Raw genomic sequence first — 25,481 nt, forward strand, 5'->3', positions numbered from 1 at the left:
GGTTTACTCTGCAGGGGTGGGTCCAAAGGGCTCTGCCTTGAAGAGGTTCCCCGACATAATAAAAATAAAATACAAAACGCAAACATCAGTTAACTTCATAGTTGGAGGATTCTGCATGAACCAATTGTTCACCATTCAATATGGATTGTCCTTGAAACAGAGTAATTTCAAACCCAACAAAAGTGCAATAAAAGAACCTGAATAAGAAGGGGGACTAGATCAGGATCACTCATGCTCAGGTCCATCCGCTCATCCATCCTCAATTTCCCCGCATTAAAACCAAACAGCCTACAAGCCCATGAAAAGGATGAAATGTAAATGTCAAAACTTGAAAAAAGATGGCGTATAAAGCCTCAAATTAGCAATTACCAACAATTTTATTTTTGATAAGCAGTCAGCCAAAAGAAACATCAAAATGGAGCATCAAAAAGTTCATACTCTAGAAGCTCACCATTGATAGGTTAATCAATGGTTAATTATAAACGAGTTACGTCACAAATATCAATTTATTGAGTTGGTTCTAGACGCATCCCCAGACTGCAGCACAAGTACAGATAAAAGCCCACTTTCATGAAGAGGATCAATTCCACAGAGACGGAATAATTATAGGAATCATGACGTATTTGTTTTGCATGACAGTGCAGAAGATAATTATAGGAATCGGAGACATTTTTTTTTTATGACGAAGAATCCCAGGGACCATGCAATGCAACTTGTCCAAACTCTGGACCCATGTAACGCACTCACATCACATGAATCAGATAAATTATTGGCTTTCCAACGATGAGACATAGCGCCCAAAAATTGTTCAAGGGTTTGAACCTTAGACTTGGGGTGAGCATACCCCCAAGACCGAGGCCCTTACCACTTGAGCCAACCCCTAGGGGTTACCGCTAGTCTGAAAATATTACATAGCACTTTTAGTCAAACAAGAAACTAGACGCAGCATAGAAAAATTTCTCATAAAAACTTTTGTATAGCATGTAAAGGAACTAGACCAGTGAGCTTTATTTCTGAGGTAAATTTGGATAATTAGTTTCATACTTGTCAACGGCGGTGAATGGTGAAATATCTTCATCCTTTGCACTACTAAGAAGACGCTGCCTAATGTCATCATATTTAATGACCGACATGGAGAGGCTCATGTACTGCAACTGGTTTAGTGCCATTCGCATATCTCCATTAACTCTTTCTGCAAGTTCCTCAACAGCAACCTAAAATAATATATAGGGAACATTAGTGGATTAACTATTGGTTAACATTAAGAGGGCATTAACTACTGATAAAAAAACATTGAGGACATTACACTTTTCACTTACAAACTACCACCTATTTTTCACTTTAAACCCTAAACTACCAATAGGTTTCTCTTTGCACTCTACTTTAAATGACTGTTAAGATTGTCCCATGAGACTAATTTTTTGTTAAGATACAGTCATACCTTATTCATTAACATCAGAAAGTTACAATTGTGCCTTGTGGCCCTTTTCAGTAAGATACAGTCATATCTTAAGTGATTAGGGTGCAAACTGAAACTTTTTGTAGTTTAGGTTGCAAAATGAGAAATGGTGGTAGTTTGTGGACAAAAGTGGAAATTACCCTACATTTTTTTTCAGGAACATAAAGCACAAAAAGAAAAAGTATAAGAAATCACAAAGCAGAACATTACTTCATTAACTTGAAGGCCTTCTGCATTTGCAATTTGCATTAACCTCTTTGCCATCTGCATAAACCAAATTTGGTATTAGCACCATCCCTAATCTGCAGTAATGGGTTTAGAATGTAAAACAAATAACACAGTCAACAACAGCAAATAGCTCATTTTGTATAACAATCATGTGCATCTAGGCACACCTGCACACATACAGTAGAGTCAAGGCGTGTCTAATATCAAGTATAAAATTGACTTCACATTGATGAAACTTATAAAAAAGCGACACAGATAGGCTTCCACTATTGCTTCCTCCAAGCGAGAAGCAAGTCCACAAATGTGTGTTATTACTCTTGATAGCAATAAATACATTTTTAGTCACTCTTGTTGCTACTAGTTTCAATTTGGTCCCTATGACAGTGATTTTTTCAAACGACTACTTTGATTGTTCAAATTTACAACCAAATCCTTTGCAGATAGTGCAACTAAGGTCATGGTTTTCTCCTACATGACACTTTTATATGCCTGGTAGACTCATTTGTCTACATCGCATCAATGAGTGTCTAACATGGCTGCCATTACTTACACCAGATCTGGACACATGGCCAAACTTGTCCCATTCAACCAACATGGAGTGCACATGTGCTGCAGGTGGGGGTACTAATATGCTAATTCCCCAAAAAAATAAATAAATATAGAAAGAACAAAAGATTTCCTCCAACGGTGTTAGATTAACATAGAGTAAGGATCTTAAATCTTAAAGGAGAAGTTAATGGTGCACCAACTCCATTAATCTTATTAAAAAGTCATGTGCCTTACATGCTCAAAGGACACATGACAATATAATAGGCTATGTGGGAGGACTTTGTTCCAAAGTTAGTTCAAAGGAAAACTTTTTTTTTTTTTGATAAGTTAGTTCAAAGTAAAACTTTGTCCATTAATATATAAAGATAAGTAATTTCAAAGCATAACCGTTAGTTTGATTTTCCTTGAATTGGTCAAGATTCGATCATTTTCAAGCCCAATTGCATTTTTTAAGAAATTAATCGAGCTCTCCAATTTCACAACTTATGGTTCAGTTGGAGAAGAGAGAGAGACTCTAAATCTCCTTCAACTCAATATCCTTACTCAATTCTCCTTAAATTTCATACAAATTAAAGCAAAGTGATGAAAAATAACTTCAAATCCTAAGAAAAGGACTCCAAATCCTCACCGGGAGAGGCTGCATTCATGAAATTGACACAAAATTAAGGTGGGATTGAGGTGAAGAATTTCCAAGTAAGTTGGCGGTTTTCTTTCTGGTGATTATTGGTGGCGCCATCCTTCGTAGTTTCCATATAACTTGATGCGCTCATGAGGCTGACCAGGCTTTTGAGTGGATCAGCTCGAGCTTAAATCAATCATGGGTATGTCATCATGGCAACACCCTCACTCTATCTACACCGTCATCATTTCACAACCCCTCCAATGACTCAAGGTGCCTCTCGCCTTCTATTACAATAAATTTCTTCTCATCTCTCCTCCCCCAAACACTATTCACCGTATCGGGATTAAGGGGAGACACTCCCCTCCTGTTTCCTCCCATAATATCACAGATATATTACACGTGTTCATAAATGAACCCAAGGATCAGTTTCTTGACACGTCACTGCACTAGCTCAGTCCAAACTATTTTTATTTTCTGAAGAGTTACCCAAACTAACATTAACAGCAATACAAGTAAACAACACTACTTGAGGTGTCCCTGGAGATCCCTAGGAACAGAGGTTTCCATGGCCACGGTCCACAAGAAAATGAAACAAAATAAGCTACATATAAGCTACAAAATTGATATACATCAGTTTGCTCCAAAACCATATCATAACACAGATCTATTCAATAAACAAACCAGAACATTTTGATCTGTTTGTATACTTCTGGTGTACTCTGTTACTATCCTTCTTTCAATAAAATTTACTTTTACCTATCAAAAAAGCAAACCAGAACATTTCAGAAGGTTGCAAAACCTATTGAGCAAAACAAGTTTCTAAAGCTCCGGATCTACCTAAAAGTACAAACAATAAAATCCTAGATACAGCCTAACATGGGGATTTAGTTGAGTTAATGGGGGTTATATTTATTGGCTTTTTTCACCAAGTATTTTACTGTCTCCAAGTTTCACCAAGTATTTTGGTATTTTTGTCTGTTTCTTTTTCTCCAAGGTTTAATTGGTATTCTTGTAATTTTTATTTGAATACACTTTAAATTTAGCTGATGTAAAACCTTGTGTACTTTCAATTGAAGTTTGATAAGCAAGAATTTTAAGCCTTTGGCTTTCTTTGAAGAGTTTTCTTCTTTCCATTGTTCTGAATCTCTAGGCTATTTTGAGGGTGTTTCTCTGTATTTCATAGAAATTGTCCTTGAGTGGTGATCACTACAATTTTGTCTCGTAGGTGGATTTCCTTTGGGTGGTGGGTTATACCTATTTGTTGGATGTTTGCTTCTCAGTTTGCTTATTTAGCTTCTCTCTACATTTCTTCTTGTTTTTCTTTTTGATAAGTGCATTTCTTCTTGTTTAGGCATCAAATGCACTAATGTAGACACAGGCACAGGTCTTTTTCAACCAGGGATCAAGACATATTTTTATAGTTAATTTTTTATTTTGCTTTTTTCTTCAAGTACAGTACTTTGTCTCCAAGTTACAAGTTTATTTTGGTGTTTATCTTTCCCTTTCTCTCCACATTTAGTGGTATTCTCATAATTTTACATTGTTTGGAGATCAATTCAAACTTGAAAAAGAAAAATGAATATGATCACACATCCAATGATAAAGGGTTTTAAGGAAGAAATCTTTAATTATCCTCAAAGCTCTGGTCATTTCTCACTCCCCATAGATATCATAACCGACAACCTGGCATAATCTTCCACGACACTTCACTCTGTCGACAAGTAAACTTCCCCTTTCCAACATGCCCAAGAGATTCACCACACAGGAAGGCATAGCCCAATCTAAACCGAACAAACAGAGAATAATATTCCAAAGAGCACCAGTCACCTCAAAATAAAACAATAGATTGTCTATTGATTTTCCAGTCCTACACACCAATCCATCACAATGATATTTCTTTTCCTTGAATTATCCAAGGTAAGGATCTTCCCAAAAGCAACTGCCCAAAAAAAAAAAAAAAAGTGGCCTCAAAGGTGCCTTGTTCCGCCAAACAGGAGTGTTTGTAATGCTGTGGGGAGCTACTCACTGCAAGGATTAATCCGCAAAGCCCACCTTGAATTTATTCTAAAAAAATAAATAAATAAAGAAAACGCAACTAAATGGTGAACATTATTCCAACAGCCCAACACGTCTACAGGAAAGATTAGAAGGAAACAAATATGAACAAAAGGAAGAAGGAAGCATATCTAGAATGGGGAAGAGTTAACCACCAATATAAATAGAAAAGAAAAAGAAAGATAACATTTGGGGCCATGTGTAGAGAAAATGTATGACTAAGGGCAGACAAGTTAGCACACCAATGCCACAGATAAATGTGCAACATAATAAAACATGTGCCAAGCATGATAAAGTCCTGTTGCTCTGTTGTCAGAAATTGAAATCAATCAAAGTATTCAAAATTATGAAGGATTTGATTGATAAGATGAGTAACAGAGGGACCAAATTAAAATACCACCAAATTAGAGAGACCAAGAGAATATTCATCTGTTATTTTTATATGACACCAACGAGGATATCATTATCCATGACTTCAACCAATTCTATAGCATGAATGGAGTTTGCGTCAAAAGATGCACAAAAATCTTGTAATCAGAAAATATCACAGCTGCAGATAGGATGCAAAATCCAGCAAATTTTAAAATTTTCATCATTAATGATAATGATAATAATGACAGAATGTCAGAGTAAGAAATATACTCCTTGAAGCTCAAACATTTTGTCGACTTCAAATTAAAAAAGCATTTGTGACTCAAAGTGAAGTAATCCAAACGTCATTCGAAATTACTTTTTGGTATCAATGGGCTATTCATGTAACAATAACAAATGTAATTGCATTAAAGCCCACGGGACATTCCAGAAATAAACATGATTCAAGAGTCCCCCTACCCAAAAAAAAAAAAAAAGCCCTGGCTTTTAATTTGTCTCTGCACCTATTCTTTTCATATTGGCCCACAAAATCAGAGTATTATATCTGCATATAACAGTAAATACAACTATTAGACCATGAGTCCATGACAACAGACTTGCCCAAAAAGGCCCATCTAACTAAACACAACTTGGAAATGTGTATTTTGGTTATCTGACTAACCTAGTCTTCTAAACATTAGCAGATAAACTAATGACTGGAGAATATCAATTCAGAATGCCAAATGAAAAGACTGGATAATAAATATACTAACTAAACTTCACAAGTAATAGAAAAAGTATGAAAGAAAGAACAATAACAGAATCAGCATACGAAACCTGTTGTTTTGTAGGTTTCCGAAAGCTAAGAAGCAAACAGTAGTTAACAAGACTTTTCAGTTTCTGACTGTAGCGGTCATTGCAAATGCAGATAATCGGAATTTTGGAAATTTTGATGCTAGCAATAAGGTCAGCAATCCCACCCCTATCTCCAGCAGACATCCCATCAACCTCATCCATAATCAGTACAGTTTTTGGATGCTTTGAACTGAAATTAAATGATTAACTTCAACAGAAAATTCAACCAATTTAATTCTAGGAACTTCTATGAGATATTATAGGTATTTTTGACCAACCGATCCATGTTAACACTCAGGGCCTCATTGCTGACAAGTTCCTTTATAGAATTTGCATTGCTTCCACCAATTCCTTTTTCAATTTTGGCATCAGCCTTCCCACGACTGTCACTAGCATTTACCTAGATGACATGTAAGGAAGAACGTGAGGGCAGGTGAAAGATCATACTGTTGTTTCACAATGAGCCAATGATCATTTTAGAAATATTTGACTTCATATAACATCCTGCCACCTCTATTGCCTGGAAACTGAGCATCTGACTGACCAACTTTGCTGAAGTTGTTTTTCCAATGCCAGGTGTTCCACTCAAGAGGACAGCTTTTTTGGCGGCAGAATCATTTTGTTTTTTGCCCTTTTTATTAGTTCCAGTATCAAGAAATTGCTCCTTCCAATGTTCCAACCAGTCATGAAGCTGCTTAACCTGCACATCATCACATAGGAGATCCTTACGATAATTCTTCCCAAGAGTTAGATACATGAAGACGTAGATTTATTCCAAATGCAATGGCAAAAAGATGGAAACTGAGACAAATACCAATGACTGATTTCCAACAATCTCATTTGGGATCTTCGGCCTATACTTTTCCGCCCATGTCAAAGTATTTTTCTCAACACTTCGATTTTTTCGCTTAGCCGGAGATGCCCCTGGGGTCAATCCTCTGCTGGCTTTCATTTCCACGGAATTGCTGACGCTATCTTCTATAGTAACAAAATTTCCAACACATGCAAGAGGAAAACCAAGGAATAATGCAATTACATGGTTAAGTCCAAACAGTAAGAAGTGAATGTAGCATCCATTGCTTCCAAAATTGTAAAGGTCAGGCTCTCTTGCAAGCAAGTACAATCCATAGGGAAAAAAATATGTCACAGTTAATGAAACACCAATTGGCTTCACATATAGCTGATCTTTAACAATGGCATTAAAAAGTCCAATGAAGCACGGATATGAATTCTGATGTCACATTTTCCTGTGATTCAATAAAAACAAAAGCATACATTCTAAAACACCACAACAGCCATTTATCAGAACTAACAGATATGGTCTTTGCTAAAAAGAGAAGATAGTTTTCACTTTTGTTTTTTTTTTTTTTTTTTATCAGTAAAGATAGTTTTCACTTTTGTAATTGTGAGACTTAAGTTCAATGAAGAGATAAGCCTCTGAAGGTAAGGCAACTCATCAACACCCAGCCTCCAAAGACAAAATTTCATTGAAAAAAGGTATTGTGGAGGGAAAATCTTCAACCAATTGAAACGTAACAAACCATATAAACTTAAGATAATGGTCAGCTCTCTACCCCACCTTCACATTTCCCTTACAAATGTCAATTTACATTAGTTGCTTTACGCATGATGAAACAAAATGTAATGGATGTTTTGTTTGTGTGTGTGTGTGTGTTAATATAAACCCTAGAAATGAAGGCTTTTGATCAATGATACCCTGGACCCAGAGCCACAACTAGATAGATAAGTAATTTCACTGGCATAGAATCCTCCAACCTATTTCACAATTTCAGATGGCGAATGTCATCCAGAATGAAACATAAAGTTCGAGGGCCAAGGTCAAGACCAGTACATACTCTCTGAGAAAACCAAATATAAAAAAATGCATGCACACACACGAAAAACACACCAACAGAGATAACCAACAACACAAACCAATGAGATATTCATCTAATGTTACAATGATTTTTTTATAAGATATGCTACAATAATTTTATTGTTACAAAAATAAAACAAAAGCAGATGGTTATTTGGGGCATACTGTTTGCTTCTGTTTTCTGTGGACTTTTCCTTGGTAAAGGTGCAGCCTTATATACTGGTCTCTTTGGTTCTTCTTGTGCAGGTGCTTTAGCAGGTTTTGATGCACGGATCATATCAAACAACCCATCCTCAATGAGCAATGCAGTACTGTATAAGGATTTGAAAAGTCAATAACTGTTGAAGTATAACAAAAGAAGGAATGCATAAGCAAATCTACATGTATGGATCTAAGACTACAAACCCCAGCTCTTTGGCTTTAGCAGACTTCCGTCCCCCAATATCTTCATCACATAAAAGATAATTCTGCAAACAGAAGATATTTATCACAAGCTGGTAGTGCTATGCCAATCCAAGCATATACAAGATAAAAGCATGAGATAACTGTTTTCTTGCTGACGGAACCAGTGACACGACCACCATGTCTTTTAATCAAATCTTCTGCTTCTTCACGCTCCAGACTGTAAACTTAGTCAAAGTTCAGTATACAATCTCAAGCCACCAAAATATAACAATTACAAAAGACATAAGTGATCACCACAACTTGGTCAATGTCAAAGAGAAACAAAAATCACCGAAGAATTATGAAATTTAAAAGCAACAGTTATTTTTAACATCTTGGAGCAAAATATGATCTTTTTAAATAGAAATTTTATAAAGAAAGCAGCAGTCAGGTACACAAAATTCTACAAGGGTCCTTAAAAAATTGCATATTCAAATTCAAGAAGACAGTTGAATCCAGAAAACTAAAGGAAGCAAATGGATCACTGGCTAAGACACCCATCCAATCATGCAATGCCATCAAGAAAGTAAATTTCATCCTCATGATAAAACGTTCATGCATTAAAGACTGATGGTTTCATACTAAACAAAAGGTGATCTAATCCACAAAGAGAAGAAAAAGTATACAAAAGAATTATAATTTTTAATTCCATAAAAGATTAGCATGTGAACATCATGATAAAGACGAAAAGAAATACCTGTCAAGTGTTCCACTAATTACAAAAGTTAAACCAGCTAAGCAATTGGGAGCACCCTCAGGGACTTCCTGATACACAAAGGAAGATTTTGGTACCAACATTGAGACTAGTCTGATCGTATGAATTAATTAATAAAAGAAAATTTAAGATTTTTTCACCTTTTCTCCTTTATGAGGAGGATCTTTCCTTTCTCCAAAGTTCATAAATCCACCCCGTCCGCCACCTCTGCCTCTTCCACCAGCTGGTGCTGCTGATGAACCTCTTCTACCACGACCCCTTCCACCAGACTTTTGAGTTTCAGTATCTTTATCATCTTCCTCATCACTTTCTTCAACATCCACATGTTTCTGTGAAATTCCCCTACCCAACCCACTCTTCAGCTTCTTGCTAGGAGTCGCATCAACCAAATTCTTCCTTGAACTAGGCAAGATAAAGTCGTCGTCGTCGTCGTCGTCAACTTTATGAGCTTTTTTAGAGGGCGTGGGTTTCAATGATTCAATGCTATTCTTTTGAGTCTTTCTTTTTGCTGGGAGTTCCTTTGTTTCCTCTTCATCTTCTGGCTTTTGTTTGTCAGTTGCAAAATACTTGCTAGTTCTCCTACTGCCTGAACTTTCTTGGCTTCCATGTACCTGCATTCATCATGATTAAAGTAAATACGCAGATATGTTATCAACTTACTACAGCTCCTTCAAGACAAGTAAAGAAAGGGAAAGAATAGAAGAAAATCATATCTAGTTCAATGTTGGTGAAAAAGCTAGGTGGACTGAAGCACAAACATTGTCTAGAGTCTAGGCACTAGGCGTAAGCATGCGCCTGATTGAAATAATTTGCACATTTTTAAAATTATGTATGCTAACAAAAAAACATAAAATACAATAAAAAAAAAGGTTTAAAAAGTAAGATGGCAATATGTTTAGTCTCTTAAATCAAGTTATTAGAGTATTACACAACATGACAATCAAGTAATAATCTCTCATTTGTTATTTGTTGATGACACCTTGATTTTTAATGAGTCTGATTTGGATAATTTTCGTGCTTTAAGAGCACTTTTGCTGTGTTTCGAAGCTGCTTCGGGGTTAAGAGTTAATTTGTCGAAGTCTGAAATTGTTCCTTTGGGTAATGTTCAGAATTTATCAGACTTGGCTAATTTACTGGGGTGCAGAATCTCTTCTTTGCCTTTGAGGTATCTTGGGCTTCCTTTGGGAGCCTCTTTTAAAGCTGTTAACATATGGGATGGGGTGATTGAAAAAATTGAAAGGAAGTTAATGGGTTGGAAGAGGATCTACTTGTCTAAGGGGGAAGACTAACTCTTATAAAGAGTACTTTGTCGAACCTGCCCACCTATTTCCTTTCTCTTTTTCCTCTTCCGGCAAGAGTTGAAAAGAGGATTGGGAGTTTATTTTGAAATTTCTTATGGGGAGGCAATGGTGAGGAAAAGAAGTTTCAGTTGGTTAGTTGGAAGAAGACTTATCAACCACTGGATCGTGGTGGTTTGGGGATCAAAGATTTAAGGGTTTTTAATAGAGCTTTACTTGGGAAATGGCTTTGGAGATACCATTTGGAGAGTAAAGCCCTGTGGAAAAATGTGATAGAAGTGAAATATGGAAGTTTGTGGGGAGGTTGGTGCACTAAAGCAGCTAGTGGTGCTTATGGGGTTAGTTTGTGGAAATTTATTAGAAAAAGGATGGGATTCCTTCTCCAATAATTTCAGATTGAAGGTGGGAGATGGTAAGAGGATTCTCTTTTGGCATGATCCGTGGTGTGGGGATACTGCTCTCAAGCTGGTTTTTCCTACCATTTTCAGAATTGCTAGGGATCATAATGCATCTATTTATGATTCTTACTGCAGTAATAACAAGAAGGTTGAATGGAATATCATTTTTAAAAGGGATGTTAATGACTGGGAAGTGGATGAAGTTAAGGCTCTGCTGGTTAAACTCTACGGTTCAAAGTTGGTGCTTGAAGGAGAGGATAGCATGGTGTGGATTCCTGCTGGAAATGCTAAGTTTTCAATCTCAACTTATTATAGAATTTTTTCAAGTCATAGCAGTTGTGTTTTTCCTTGGAAAAGTATATGGAAAGTGACAGTTCCTCTAAGGTTGCTTTTTTCTGTTGGGTGGCATCTTTGGGCAAAGTATTGACTACTGATAATCTTAGAAGGAGATGTCTATTTATTACTGATTGGTGTGTGTAAAAGGGCAAGAGAATCTGTAGATCAACTTTTTCTTCACTGCGAAGTGACATGAATCTTGTGGAATGAGGTTTTGAGTTGGACAGGATTACATTGGGTAATGCCTAGAGAAGTGGTGGATTTATTGGTAGGGTGGAAAGGTTTGAAGGGCTGTAAGAAGGCGGTGAGAGTTTGGAAGATGATACCTCCTTGTCTTATGTGGTGCATATGGCTTGAAAGAAATGGGAGATGCTTCGAAGATAAAGAATGCTCTTTGGGAGATCTTAGGGATTTTTTCTTGAGTACTTTAAGTTCTTGGGTTAAAGCTTTTGTAATGGAGGATAATTTTTTACCCCTGTTTTAGTTTTCTGGTGTCAGTTTCTTTTCGCTTGTGGAAGTTGTAGGTGTTTCCTTTGTATACGTCATGTGTACTTGGACTTATGCCTATTTCTTTGAATAAATTATCACTTAAAAAAAAAAGTAATAATCTAATTACATAAAATTTAAACACGGTATTTCCTATAATTCACTTGTGCTTTATTTTTTTAATCATATCTATGATTTATTTTTTAAAGTATACAATTCTATGGTACTTGATACCCAGAATAAAATGGATGTCATTGTTTATTTTTTATTTTTTATTTTTATTTATTATTTATTATTATTATTTTTTTTTTTTTTTTGCTAAGAAAAAAAGAAAGTACATGGTTGAATCAAAATTTACCAAAAAGGCCATAACCCAAAAAGCTCACGAAATGTAGCTATTGACTTCTATGCTAACATAAGCAATCAAATATCAACCCATCCAGAAAGCCAACTTGGACTATTACATCAGATTCCAAGCATATACACCACATATGACAACATATGAGGTGATGGTACACTTGGCAAAAATAAAATGAAAAAGAAAAAAAAAAGTGGGGCTATGGTACGTAAATGATCTTCAATACCAACTAATACTTGAGAATATTGTTTACATCATTTTCTGTCCGTTGAACTGATATTTACTATTTTTTTCAAAAAAATTACAAAAGCAAACTTTTCTGTGTTCAAATGAGGTAAGTGGGCCATATGGGGTGGGGTTTTGGAAGCACATAAGAAGAGGATAGGATACATACTTTAGAAATACCCGCTTTGAGGTGGGTGACAGATTCAAAATCAAATTTTAGCATGACATGTGGTGTGGCAACAGGACACTCAAGGAAACTTATCCAGAAGTCTAAGGTACAGCAAGAAAGAAAGAATCCTTGATTGCGGACCTCTTGGTTGCACCAAATGGCGCTTCTCGATGAAATGTCACTTTCTTTAGAAATGCACATGATTGGGAAGCCAACGCAATTTCGAAGCTTTATGACCACATATACTCGACTCGCATGAGAGGGGAAGTTGATGACAAGATTTTCTGGCGTCACTCCAAGAAAGGAAAGTTTTTTTTTTTATTGGCACCGTGTGTCCAAGAGCAGTGTCCCAACTAATCCTAGGGGTCCACAGGCCCTCGGCAAGGATTTTTCCAAAAGTGCACCCCAGGATATTCAAGGGAAAGATCTGCCAGTCCGATGGCCCCTAGAGATTATTTGCACCCAAGAGGATTCGACTCTTAGACCTTAGAGGGAGCATACTACCAAGACCAAGGCCTTTACCACTTGAGCCAACCCCTAGGAGTTCATTGCAAGAAAGGGAAGTTCACAGTCCGCTCCTATCAACAATGAACACGCATAATACAAATCCATTCCAATAGAAGAGTATTTAGAAGACAAAGACACCCCTTAAAGGCACTCTTCTTTGTATGAACAGCTTCCTTAGGAAAGATACTCACACTTGAATATTTAAGGAAACGTAAATTGTCATGGAGTGGGTTTGCATGTGCAAAAAGAGTAGGAGTTCGTTGATCATTTATTACTTCATTGCGAGATTGCCATGACCTTATGGAATGATTTCTTTACTCAGGTGGGATTAACTTGGGTAATGCCGAAAAGGGAGATTGATCTCCTAGCATCTTGGATAGAGGTCTTCAGGGTGATTCTCATATTGCAGCAATATGGAAGATAGTCCCAATATGCTTATGGTGGTGCATTTGGAGGGAAAGGAACGACAGAAGCTTCGAAGATCAAGAGTGATCAATGGAAGAGCTTAGGAAATTGTTTTTCAATACTTTACTCCATTGGTTGATTGTAATTGATTTCAATCGAATAAGTTTCCATGAATTTCTTGTATCACTGAACTAGCACGCTTAGGCGATCCTTTTGTTTATGTCTCATAAACTTGAGTTTTTGCCTATTCTTATGATCAATAAAAAGAAATTTAGAAATTAAAAAAAAATTAATTTAATTGTCCAACAGCCTTCAAATGTAGCAAACTATACATGATCAATGCCTTCTATTCCCAGCTACTCAACATTTTTTTTTTTGGTTGGCACTGGGTGTCTGAGAACAAAGTATCAACTAATCCCAGGGGTGCACAAGCCCTCGACAAAGAGTTTCACACAAGTGCACATCAGGTAATTCAAGGGAAGTTCCCCCAGTTTGATAGCCCCTAGAAATTGTTTGCACCCAAGAAGATTTGAACCTTAGACTTGGAGGGAGCATACACCAAGACCAAAGCCAACCCCTAGGGATTAATTCCCAGCTACTTAATAGCAAACAACAACACAAAAATGATTCCTCTAAACAATAACCAAACGACTCCCATGGAGTATTGATATGAAAATCTATTGACTAATCTTTTGCTAATCAAATTGTCAGAAGAAAAGGAAAAGCAAAGAACCAAAACTAATTCTAATGATTACAACTTCCATTTTTTGGACACCAAGGAAAAACAAAGCCTCCATTGAATACAAACTAATAAAACCTTGAGGCTTAGTTATGCAAAGTTGCTCATTTATCAAACACAAAAGGCAGTTAAAGGAACCAAACAAAAAAATGATCTCCTCTCATTTCCTTTGTTTTCTCAACAAACAAACTGAGCACTAGTCCATCCCATGTAACAATCAAAACAGCAGCAAGTTACAAAAGGACCATTGCACAGATAGAAACCTTAGCCATCGAAATGTTGGGGTTATAATATTCTTCAAAATGTTAGACCATGGGAAGCAAAATTTCAAGCTTAATTATACATTATTTAACAATTGCACGTTTACACACATAAATAGATATACCTTTCTTTTTCAGCTAAATGCATAACAATATATCAAGCTGTTGGATGTCTATTCAATCTTTCAGATTTTTACCCAAAACCCGGGATACCAAAGTTAATTCAGGCTTAATGCAGTCACACACACTAAACAAAATATTATATCTCATTTACCTTTTCCAATAAAGCTGATATTAAGTTTAACGCCCATGCACACTCATATATGCTTTATCAGCCAGAATATAAAAATGTAAGTATACCCACCAGGGTCTCCGAATTGCTTGGGGCAGGATTTGCAGGCTTCGATTCCCCACCATTGCCCTTGACATGGGATTTCATGAACCACTTCCTTATATCTGACTGCAATTACAACAAAAAGAATCCAACAATCCCATATTACATTAATGACACCGCAGAACAAACCCTTACCCTCTGTACACACAATTAAAAACTAATTTAAAAAAAAAAATGATAGAAAGAAAGAAGAGAAGAGAAGGGATATCTTCAAATCAGTTGAAGTGGTTTATCTTCCTTTTCTCTCACTCAGCCAAGAGCCCAATGGCTTTTCCTAACAGCCAAGGGGAAAAAGATTATAAGCCCTAACTCACCATCTTTGAGTACAGAATGCTAACTCACGAACTTCGCTTTCGACTTCGTGTTACAAACACAACCTGGGAAACAAAACAAGCAAGATTTTGGGTTACAAAACGTGATTACTACAGAAAGTGATAGAAGTATCACCACAGTGGCATAGTCATGAGTTAGCATGCAAAGCAATAAATGGCATTGACAAAATGAAAAGAAGATTTACCCAAAAAGGAAAAAGTTTATTAGGATCCTCAATGCCTTTTTCCCCTAGGGGGAGGGGGTTTACGAAGAAAACAATTTATATCAAAAGGCAAAAACTTTTGACAGGCAAAGCTACTGTAAAGGATTAGTGAAACGCTTCAAGTTTCGAGTTATGCAGAGAGAGAGAGAGAGAGAGAGAGAGAGAGAGAGAAGGGGGGACACTAGGACAGTGTCTCTGCTAGCCTATGGTTGGGTTATTTTGTGTCTCTAGAGTAACAAGCCAGAACCTGAAAGAACTTTTTTTTTTTTTTTTTTATCAATAAAAGATAGATATTATATATATGAATGAAATAGGCATAGCCTTGGTACACAGGAAGTATACATAAGAACTCCTAATTATATTCTAAGAACGATAAATTAAAGATACATAAGAACTCCTAATTATATTCTAAGAACGATAAATTAAAGACAAGAAATCTTGAACACTATCCCCATGTAAAACAATAGTGGAAAACCAACACATTAGAGTGTGGAGAAAAAAATTCTTCAGCTCGGGCAATGTACGTTCCTTATCTTCGAAGCAACACGCATTCCTTTCCGTCCAAGTGCACCACATAATACACAACGGAATCATCTTTCACATTGCTACCAGTTGATGGCAGCCTTGCATCTTTGACCAACAACCCAACAAATCCACCACCCTCATAGGCATAACCCAAGCAACATCAACCCTTTGAAAGATCTCATCCCACAACACCCTTGTTACCTTAGTGTAATAAGAGATGGTCCACAGATTCTCCATTCTTCTTGCACATGTAGTACCAATCCAACAGTACACATCCTCTCTTTCTCAAGTTGTCAGTGGTCAATATCTTCCCTAGAGTAGCAATCCAAACAAAAAAAGCTACTTTTGAAGGCACACGAGACCTCCAAATACTCTTCCAGGGGAACAACGTAATATCAAGTTGCGTTATCAAGATGCCATGTGCAAGAACCTGAAAGAACTAAACGTCTTGTCTATAACGACAGGCTTTGAAAATCCATGAGAATTTTTATTTGGCAAGTGGTTGCTTCTTACAACATTAATTTCATCAAAGCTACCAAATTTCCTTGACATTGCAATTTCCTTCGCTGTCAAACCATTTCAACAATGCAATTTCCTTTGCTGTCAAACCATTGCACAGAGAGAGAGTGAGTGAGAAAGAGGTAGAGATACCTTGTGGTAGAGGGCTATAGGCAGGACTGAGGAGCTGGGGAACTGGAGGCGAAGAAGCCAGCAAACAATTCTCTCTTTCTGTGGGACTCGGGTTGGGAAAGGAAAAGGGGGTGAGGGGGTCTGGATAGGGGGACTGAAAAAGGAAAAACAAGACTTAAGGCGTGTTTAGACAGTGAGATGGGATGAGATGGTTTGTCAATCGTAGTGAAATAGTTTGAAAATAGTAGTGGAATAGCTTGAATTAAGTGTTTTATGAAGTTTTGAGAAATGAAAGAGAAAAAGTTGAATAAAAATATTATAAAATTAAAATACCGTTAGAATATAATTTTTTGATATTATTTTTATTTTGAGATTTGAAAAAGTTAAATTATTTTTTGTGTTTTCTTTTAAAGTTTGAGAAAGTTGTAATGATTAGGTAATGATTAGATGAAAAAGTTGGAAGATTTAAAATTGAAATGTGTTTATATTTATGGTGTTTGGATATTGAGATGAGATAGAGGCTCTTGCTATCCAAACCAGGCCTACGTGTGGAGCGGGGGGAGTGAAAAAGGAAAAAAAAAATCTAGTTTGGATAGTGAGATGCTTTCATCTCATCTCATCTCATCTCATCTCAATATCCAAACACCACATTACTGCTGCAACATCATTGTAATTATGACCTGTATGAGAACATATGACTAAAAACTACACGCATCAAAGCATCTGTCACCAGTCAAACTCCAAGGTTTGATTCACATTAAAACCAAACAGCTTTATGGGTAGTTTAAATAAAAGGGTTTGGGTGGGAGATATGGCTCTTAAGGATGCTTATCCCACTATTTTCATAATTGCACAGGAACAAGATGCTTTGGTGGCTAACTTGCGGACAATTACTAATGGTTCTCAGGAATGGAATGTTAGCTTCACTCGGGAGGCACATGATTGGGAAGTAGGTGTTATGGTGGAATTCTTTAACCTGCTATATAACATTACTCCTGTTGTTACAGTGATGGATGAGATGGAATGGAGACCTTCTAACAAAGGAAAATTTTTGGTATGCTCTTTCTATGAGACACTTACAGCTCAAGCTAGACATAATTTTCCTTGAAAGAACATATGGAGTAAAACACATACTACGGCTATGTTCTTTGTTTGGACAGCAGCCTTAGGGAAGATTATGACCATTGATAATCTAAGAAAACGTGGGCTTATAATCATTGACTGGTGTTGTATGTGCAGAAATAGTGGTGAAACAATGGATCATTTACTCCTCCATTGTGAGTTTGCTCGGGCCACATGGAATTACTTTTTCAACAAAGTGGGATTAGCATGGGTAATGCCGGGGAGGGTGGTTGAACTACTAGCAAGTTGAAGAGAGATCACAAGGACACCACAGATTGCAACCGTGTGGAAGATGGCTCCCATTTGTACATTTTGGTGCATCTGGAGTGAAAAAAATGATAGAAATTTTGAGGAATTGAAGAACCACTCCTTGAAGAATTGAAGAACTTTTTTTTTTTTATAAGTTAGAAATTTATTGATTGAATGAAACTAGGCAACGCCCATGCACACAGAAGTATACAAAAGGGACTCCTAATCACATTCTAGAAAGCTAAAAAGAAAATAAGAACTCGTGAACATTCCCTCCCTTTACAATAGCAGCCAGCCATTGAACTAAAGAAAACACAAAATAAATTCCACAATTCCCCCGCATTTCTCTCATTGTTATTGAAGCATCTCTCATTCCGCTCCGTCCATATACACCACAATAGACACAAAGGAACCATCTTCCATATCGCTGCGAGTTGAGGACAATGATGATGCCTATTCCAAGATGCTAAAAGTTCCGTCACACTCTTAGGCATGACCCAAGACAGCCCGGTTCGACTGAAAATACCCGCCCATACTGAAATACTTTATTTATATGGGTCATTGTTATAGATTTAAATGGTCTTAACTTCCACGATTTCCTTGTAATAGTTTCTAGTTCCTAAATCAGTGTAATCACATGAATCCTATCTACGTGGACAATGCCTATCTTTATATCAATAAAATATCTTCTTACTTAACAAAAAAATAAAAGGGTCAAGTTACTGTTATGGTTGAGGGGAGAGAGATATGTCTGATCTACAGGGTCTAAGAACACACCTCAGACACGTTACCAACAATTTTCTTCAAACTTGAGGACCGAGCAGGCCGGGCAATAGTTTGGTGTCAAAGGAATGGAAATCGCGCACTCCCGGGCTGAACTCACGAGGCGAGTCTTGAGTCTTGACCGTTGGCATTCTTTTTCAACCTTGAGGACCGTCAACCGGGAGGCGTCGAAGGGTCCGCCGCCACCAGACTCATGCCCATTCTCGGGTCCTGCACGAGAACATCGGGTATGTTCGGTTATCAAGAATTTTGAAAGAGTTGGAATTTTTATTTTAAAACAATTTGACATATTTGTTTTTATTAGATTTTATAAAAATAGATACAAAAATTTAAAGAGTTTGCTATATTCGAGCCTGTATATTAACAAATTATTTATAGTGAAATCTATTATAATTTATAAAATAAATCAAAACATTAATAAATTTTAACATAATTAATGTAAGAAGATTTCACATTAACGATGTGTTGGCTGTATAAAAATAGAACTTCTAAATAATTTTTTTTTAATCTTAAATATATTTCGAATGAAGCTGAAAAGTTATAAGAATATAGTCTTTCAAAGTTATTTTTTATTTTTCTAAAACTTTATTTTAGTTTTTATGTTTTTTTATCTTTTAATTAAAATCTAGGTGATTAATGGAAGTGTATTGTTATTCTAAGGCTTCTGTATTAATGGAAGAGTATTGTTATGACTTCTGTATCACACATTGCTAATGTGATATAATTTAATTTAAAAAATAGATTTTGAATTTTGAATTTTATAAATTAGATATTATCATTTAAGTGAAGATGATGATGTGCTCTATATACCGAATTGAGAATAGAATAATTTTTAATAGAAAGTTGAAATAGAAAAATATTTTTAGATTAAAATATGTTTTTACTAAAATTTTGCTATTAAAAAATAATATAAAATCAATGGATGTGGTTTGTTTTAAAATTAAATTGCTCGCTGTATTTTCTATTTGAACTTTTTTTCTCCTTATGATTTTAAGATTGGTGAAACTGGTTAACTTTCTATGTTAGAAAACAACTAGTAAGGTTGATTATGCTTATTCAAAAACAGAAACTAATTTTTAAAAAATTAAAACTTAAAAATATGTTAAAGGTAAAAATAAAAACAAAAAAATAAATATGAAAATTACCAATAAAAACCGAAAAATTAAAAATAAGGCCCATAGTTGCCCTCCAAAATTGTCCCCAAAATGTCCATAGTGCATTTTGATTTTGTTTTTAAATTAAAAAAACACATACATATTCACTAGTGATAATTTTTTTAAACATTAAAAAAAGGCCAAAATGCACTAAGGGGAAGTTTAGACAGTGAGTTAAGTTGAGATAAGAGTTGAAAATTGAATAAAATATTGTTAAAATATAATTTTTGTTTTAGGATTTAAAAAAGTTGAATTGTTAATTATATTTTGTTAGAAAGTTTTAAAAAATTGTAATGATTAAATGAGATAAGATGAGTTAAAATAATTTTTTAAAACAGGGCCTAAATGACACTTTGGGCCTTGAGGGCGCTCTTGGGGGACAAGCTAGAATTTTTCTAAAAGAAAACTTTAAAGTCCAAGGACCCCAAATCTAAAGTCTTGTTTGGATGTTGAGATAAGATATAATGAGATATAGTGATATAAGTAATTTATTAATAGTAGTGAATGGTTCGACTTAAGATATTTTATGAAATTTTGAAAAAATAGAGAATAAAAAGTTGAATAAAAATATTATAAAACTAAAATATTGTTAGAATATAATTTTTTAATATTATTTTGTTTTGAGATTTAAATAAGTTGAATTATTTTTTGTGTTTTATTTAAAAGTTTAGAAAAGTTGTAAAGATTAGTAATGATAAATTGAAAAAATTAAAAATTAAAAATTAAAAAATATTTATATTTATGATATTTAAATATTAAGATAAATGAGATGATCTTACAATCTAAATGGGCAAAAGTTTATACGGATATGTGATAAAGCCACCCGACGCAGTTCAAGGTAGAAATGGCTTTGCGAGTCACCTCCGTGGTGCCATGAATATGAGTGACCATGGCTTAGCTGGTGACTGGAATGGGCCCCACCCTTTCTCTGCACTTTGTTTTTTTAATGGAAAATGCTTCCCAACGGCCCGGTTGAAAAACTCACAAAAACAGCCATTTATTCAGTTAACTCCACATAAGCCAACACACTGTAAAAAAAATACAATCTACCACAGAGAATCACGGTCGCATGCTACTAGCCTTTTTGCCTTCTAATTTGTAGACTCCAAGTAAGCTTTTTCCTCTTAGAACTTTTATCAAACACCTAAAATGCAATTGCAGCCACCGTCAATTTGCCAACAATACAAATTACATTAAGCTTTTCTTCTTAGAACTCCAGAACATTCTCACTTTTATCAAACACGTAAAAATTACACCATAGAATGCAACCAATAAACAACCACAATCAATTTGCCGATCGACCAATAAACAGCAATGGTTGAGGAATTTGAAATGAGAACAGGTTCACGAGTCCACCACTGGTTTTGATTTAGTGTTGGTCAAAGGGCTTACCATAAATGGTTATCCAAGGTGCGAAGGGGGCTGAGCTTTGATGAAGAGGGGTTCTGAAGGGGGTTGACATGTCGATATGTTAAGCTTCGACGAAGGGGGTGCAATTCATCCGATGTCGATGCAGTTGGGGGTTCCTTCGGCTGTCTCAGTCATGGGGTTAAAATCAGCTGGGGGTTCGGGTGCGAGGGGTAAAGGGCTAAAATTGCGAGAAAGGATTTAAATTTCTAGTGTAATGTTGCTTCAGGAGAATTGTGGTGAAAGGCTTACGTGTTATCATGTAATTGGAAGGTTGTTTTTTGGATATAAGCAGCACGACCAGTTGCGAGGATTTCCCTTTTTTAATTTATTGTTTGAACTTTATTAGAGAAATGTTAAGGGAATTTGACCAAGGGTTTGATTGATTGTGTTTTTTTTCTCTGGAAAAAAAAATTTAATGATTAAGAAATTGATTATTAGTGAATTTATGATTTTTTTTAAAATATTTATAGATATTTAAAAATAGATAAAAAAAATAAAAATGTATTTATCAGTCCTCCTATTGGTACCAATTATCGGTATAATAGCAGTACTCTTCCTTTAAATATTCTTTATTAATTATTTTTAACATGTTTTTCAAGTTTTACAATATTTTTTAATATTTTTATTTCTTTTATTTTTTAACACGCGGCATGCCAAGTGTACGTCTTGTGACACCAATATAATTAAAGGTTTTTACTAACTAATTATTTTTACTGAAGGACTTTTGATCAATTTTAAAATCACGAGGAGTAAGGTGTTCAAATAAAAATTATATAGGGAGCAATTTGATTTTGAGGAAAACCACAAGGATTAATTTTATCTTATATAGCCTTAAAATATTTTGAAAAAACTTTTGTAAAAATGAGTGAACCAAACATTGTCAATAGGGTTGAGCACCAACCAAGTCGGAGTTGGTATGCCCTCCCTCTGACTCTGGCTCCGACTTTGTGGGAGGTCGAATCTGACCTCCAACTCCGCCTCTGAAATGTGCATTAGGAGCAGAGTTGGATTTGGGCATTTTTTGAAATTTTTTTTAACTTCATATTTGACCCACTTTTTAAAAATGAATTTTTGTATGAGCTTTCAAATTTCAATATTTTCAAAATTACAATCTCAACTAAATAATTTACTAAATTGTACTTCAATTTTACTAAAAACATAATAAAAACTCCAACAAAATAAAAACAAGTAACATGCTTCAAAAAATTAGAAAAAATAAAAAGAAAGTCTCATTGTTCATGTACAGGATCCGCCGACTACTCCACTACAAGTCCCATTAAGCATCTGCTCCAACATAATCCCAGAACAAAACGTAACACTACAACTAATTACTACTGAACTGCAGCTTACAAGCCAAAACTAAAACATAAAAATAAACCTAAATGATTCACTCAAAAACTAATACAAGCCAACATAGATTGTTCTTGTTACAACCAACCTCCCAAAGGATCCAACAAACCCATCATCCAAATCATCCATTATCCACATCCATCATACATCATAATGTTATTTTCATCCAACTACAACAATAAACATTTTCTAAGTTCCCATTCCAATAATAAAAGAAACCCAATAACAAAAGAAACCCAACAACAACAACAACAAATGAATCAATTCCAAATTCTAAGTGCCATTCTAAGTTGTGCTTGAAGAAAAGATGACAACATTAGTAAGGAAATAGAATAGGTCCACATAAATTTATAAAAAGTAATGAAACAAAATTGAACAAATAACAGTTACAAAATTTCACAAAGGCACCTCAAACCTCAATCATCTTCATGTAGTAAACTCACCATATTGGTGGTTAATTCTATATAAGATGTTAAAGTATAAGAAATTAGTATCACAAAATGACAAAATCAAGATACATAACAAAATCTAAAAAAAAAAATTTAAATATTACCTGACTCTAATTTATAGATGTTCTGCATCATCAATTGCATCCGAATAATTTTGACTGAAGTATATAGGAGTAGACTTCAATCAGTTTTGTGCACATACAAGAACCTCTACATTTCTAGGAGCCAAAGAACTCTGAAACGGATCCATGGCACGGCCTCCTGTGATAAATGCTAACTCAGATGCTACGGTGGTGATCAGAATGGCTAAGATATCTCTTGTCATTAGAGCAAGAATTGGATATTTGGTGGAGTTGACCCTCCATTAAATTAAAAGGTCAAAACTCTCTATTGAAACCTTAACATCCTCCAATAAATATTGTTTTAGCTCCGAGTTACAATCCATCAAGGTTGTTGATTTTCGCTCTTTATGGAAGTTTCTCAAAAAGGCCAAGGGATTGATTGTACAGCTACTCCCCATTGATGTACTACCCTCATTATGAGTGTGAGTTGTAGTTGACTTAGACTCACTTGTACACCCACCACCAAACGTAACATAATGTTCATACAAAAACTCCATATCCCTATTGATGCAACAAATTCCCCACCCCTCTCACTGCCCATTGTTTGGTTGAACTAATATACTTGAGTAATCGATTTGTACCATGGATTAAGAATGGCAACAATAAACAACAACCAGTTTATCTTTTGAAGATAGTCCCAATATTTATCATACTTTATTTTCATTCTAAAAGCCACTGACCTCAAGTCTAGATTACTATTGTAACAAAAACTATTCAAATTTACATGAATAATTAATAAGCTCTTGGAAATAGAGATTTGATATGACATATAGTGTATAAAAAATATGCAAGATGACATTATAAAATACATGAAGAAACTATGTAAAATTTCTTTTGGTCTCCCAATTATCAAACCCAGGAGCTCCTAGATCCTTTTTCCCAAGCCCATCCTCAGACAAATCTCATCCTCAGACAAATAAACTCATGAGTATGGATCCTCAATATGCAGGAGTTGGAAGGATTTTTTATACCTAAAGTTACCCATCCTTAGACAAATAAATGCCTAGATACAAATGAAGGGCCCTAAAGTTTTATTGTGCCTGAGTGTGTGTTTAATTAAACCTTCAACTCCTCTAGTGTAGTACTAGTTATTGTCCCAAATCTAAGAATGGACTCTACAAAAAATTGATATGTGAAAAATACCAAATCAATTACGCGTTGTTTTCACAATCACAAATAGCATGCATGCCACTTATATCAATTATTCTACCACTTCTCTAATAGATTTGAAATGCAAGACAATTATAGTAGTCTCGAGTAGATCTCTTAGAAATGATCTTTTAGCTAGTAGATAAACTATGTGAATCAACAATTCTTCACGACAATTCAACCATATGGGGGGGGGGGGGGGGTATGAGGCTTCAGAGTTTTGGAAATCAATCAAAGGACAAACACACAATTGATTCAACAAAACCCAGATCCACCAATTGTTAAGTGCCATGGGTTGATGTGAGTGATGGTTAGAATTACACATATTCACACCATATGATTTTACACAAAATTACATAGATTTACAACCAATGATTCACAACCATATTACACAAATTCACAACCAATAGATCAATCCATCAATCAATTTTCCATTTGCACTTTGAAATCAAATCAATAAAAAGAATGCCTAAATTCAAAAAAATTCACTCTGATTCCGTGATATTGAGAGAGATAGATAGAGAGAGGCAGAAAAATTTCAAGGGAACTTTGCAGCCACGTTAGCCTCCAAATCCTGTAAAATTTTCAGAGAAAATAAAACATCAAAACAAAAGAGAGAGACAGAGATAGAGAGAGCTGAGAGGCGACGGGAGAAGAGAGATAGATAGGTGACAGGAGAAGAGAGAGGGGCTTACTTTGTCTCCCAAAAGAGAGAGAGAGAGAGAGAGATGATGGGAGAAGAGAGAAGCAAGAGGCAACGGGCTAGGCGAACACTAACCACGGGCTAAGGCTGAGGTTCGTGCAGTAGTAGCTAGGGTTTGTGCGACTAGGGATAGAGATGAAGAATCGTGAAGTCTGAAGGTCGTGGTGGGGGGGAGGGGGGCTTAAGGGAAATAAGCCAAAATCACGTAAAATGACGTTATTTTAACCTCTAAAAACAACGCCGTTTTACATTAAGTGTGGCATTTTGTAACCAAAATAAAGTCAAACGACAATGTTTTGACTCTGTTTTGATCCATTTGGGCGGGCTATTATAGATCATGACTATTATAATTCTCACAATAACAAAATATTTATAAAGAACATACCAAAATCCATAGTCATAATTGTTCTCCACACTTGATTAAAAAACAACGCAACCACTAGAAAACATTTTCTCTCACTTAACCCTTTGATCTTTAGAATACACAAACTTATGGCTAGAGAGAGGGCCAATTTCCTTCTATAATTGCAACTCTACTTCCCATCAAAGTAGGAGTTTTTATAGGAAACCA

The 25,481-nt window shown here is 35.5% G+C and overlaps 1 protein-coding gene across 5 annotated transcripts in view; it reads right to left on the bottom strand.

The window, feature by feature from the left end:
* LOC121241263 (replication factor C subunit 1-like) overlaps window positions 1-18,827 on the bottom strand; it is a 37,573-nt gene extending 18,746 nt beyond the window's left edge. For 3 of the 5 annotated variants that reach the window (XR_005935693.1, XR_005935694.1, XM_041138960.1), the window contains exons 1-15: window positions 18,582-18,827; window positions 15,044-15,106; window positions 14,700-14,795; window positions 9,295-9,765; window positions 9,137-9,204; window positions 8,542-8,617; window positions 8,401-8,462; window positions 8,161-8,306; window positions 6,934-7,097; window positions 6,631-6,819; window positions 6,398-6,519; window positions 6,102-6,309; window positions 1,670-1,723; window positions 1,045-1,214; window positions 198-288 (exon numbers count right to left, since the gene is read on the bottom strand). Coding sequence is in view for 3 of the 5 variants with exons in the window: in XM_041138960.1 (XP_040994894.1) it covers window positions 198-288; window positions 1,045-1,214; window positions 1,670-1,723; window positions 6,102-6,309; window positions 6,398-6,519; window positions 6,631-6,819; window positions 6,934-7,097; window positions 8,161-8,306; window positions 8,401-8,462; window positions 8,542-8,617; window positions 9,137-9,204; window positions 9,295-9,765; window positions 14,700-14,795; window positions 15,044-15,046 (1,920 nt within the window). In the remaining 2 variants the exon portion in view is untranslated. Of the gene's footprint in view, window positions 1-197; window positions 289-1,044; window positions 1,215-1,669; window positions 1,724-6,101; window positions 6,310-6,397; window positions 6,520-6,630; window positions 6,820-6,933; window positions 7,098-8,160; window positions 8,307-8,400; window positions 8,463-8,541; window positions 8,618-9,136; window positions 9,205-9,294; window positions 9,766-14,699; window positions 14,796-15,043; window positions 15,107-18,567 lie in introns of all 5 variants that reach the window. The other 2 variants (XM_041138957.1, XM_041138959.1) reach the window with 2 other exon arrangements.
* Window positions 18,828-25,481: the final 6,654 nt, after the last annotated feature.

Source organism: Juglans microcarpa x Juglans regia, chromosome 7S (genome assembly GCF_004785595.1).
Source record: "Juglans microcarpa x Juglans regia isolate MS1-56 chromosome 7S, Jm3101_v1.0, whole genome shotgun sequence".
Classification (NCBI taxonomy): domain Eukaryota; kingdom Viridiplantae; phylum Streptophyta; class Magnoliopsida; order Fagales; family Juglandaceae; genus Juglans; species Juglans microcarpa x Juglans regia.